The sequence below is a fragment of the Wasmannia auropunctata genome, unplaced genomic scaffold (genome assembly GCF_000956235.1).
Source record: "Wasmannia auropunctata unplaced genomic scaffold, wasmannia.A_1.0 LD268746.1, whole genome shotgun sequence".
NCBI lineage: Eukaryota > Metazoa > Arthropoda > Insecta > Hymenoptera > Formicidae > Wasmannia > Wasmannia auropunctata.
In genome coordinates this window covers 297-1,599 of record NW_012094144.1, presented here as the reverse complement: position 1 = coordinate 1,599, position 1,303 = coordinate 297, and the positions used below count along the sequence as shown (strand labels likewise).

Sequence of the window (1,303 nt, the reverse complement as noted above, 5' to 3'; positions counted from 1 at the left end):
CATTAAAATGTCTTCTCACTTATTACCTCTAACTTGTTATTATACATACAAAAGAAATAATAAATTTTTCTAAAAGATGTCTCATTTTATAAATACATACAATTACAAAAACGTATCATGAATTTAATATTACCGTTGTAACTCCCCATCCGGATATTGTGCACGGCAAGCCTTCAAGACCTTGATCAGATTTCGTAAGATTTATCGCTTGCACTAGCTTATTGTACTTGATCGGACTTTTAAGGTAAATCAAAGCGATGTCATTAATGATTAAATATTCGTCGTAATTTTGATGGATTCTAACATCTTCTACGTCATGAACGTATCCTGATTCGTTTAACAAGATTGTGCCGATATGGACCTTTAGTTCATCCGGGGAACATTTCAATCTAACAACAAAAAAACATAAAAATCTAAATCTGTTAAGAACAGATTTTAAAATTGTTTGCTATATATTTTGTCGATACCAGCAGAATATAATAGAATCTTCTAATAGAATATAATGATATATTGATTGCGAAAATTAACAGAACCTGCATTTTTTTACATTTAAATGATGTATTTCGTTTAAATATTGTCGAAATGGCAGATTCTGTTCAGTTTCTACCAACAATTTGTTGTTATATTAGCACTATTAGCGAAACATGATTTTAATGTACGTAGATAGATAATGTACTGATACTGGTTGTGTGTTGCAATATCTGAGCAGCTGATAATTTGTTGTCATACTGTGGGCTGTTTGCTTATTAAGTACATTTTGTACACATTGTGTCCATTTGACGTGTTAAAAGATTAGTTTTACAATTAGATTCCGCTGTAAAAAAATAATGTATTGATATAGTTTAAGAATTGTTTAACATACCCGTCAACACAATGTGCCGCAGTTAACACGTTATAATTATCAAGGATAGATCCACTGCATACGTGCTTGCCGTTTAATCTCAATGACGCTTGATACGGAAATTTGCCAATGGGAGCATCCTTGCCGCCAATGATATGAGGAAACAAAGTTCCTTGTTTACAAAAATTAATTAATATTAATACAAGCGCTAAATAATATCTGTTACGTTACGACAAGAGCTTTACACTCTTTACAGAAAGAGACAGGTATACAATATAGAAAATATTCTATGTTTGACTTTTGCTGAATATCAAATAAAGACAGAGTAAATGAACTTCTATGTTGATACGTGTCTCTTATTGAAAAACACTCTATTACACTTATCACAATAACATATAATGTCTATTAAATATAATGTCGATTTTATGGCTAAATGAGCTATTCGAGAAAATTACAGATTTA

The 1,303-nt window shown here is 30.6% G+C and overlaps 1 protein-coding gene across 1 annotated transcript; it reads right to left on the bottom strand.

The window, feature by feature from the left end:
* Nucleotides 1-100: 100 nt before the first annotated feature.
* Nucleotides 101-1,065, bottom strand: LOC105462188 (chymotrypsin-1-like; the record flags this gene model as incomplete). Its single annotated transcript, XM_011708714.1, has 2 exons — nucleotides 101-389; nucleotides 863-1,065. Coding segments are annotated over 2 exons (477 nt in total), but the record flags the coding sequence as incomplete, so codon positions are not given.
* Between the last annotated feature and the right edge of the window lie 238 nt (nucleotides 1,066-1,303).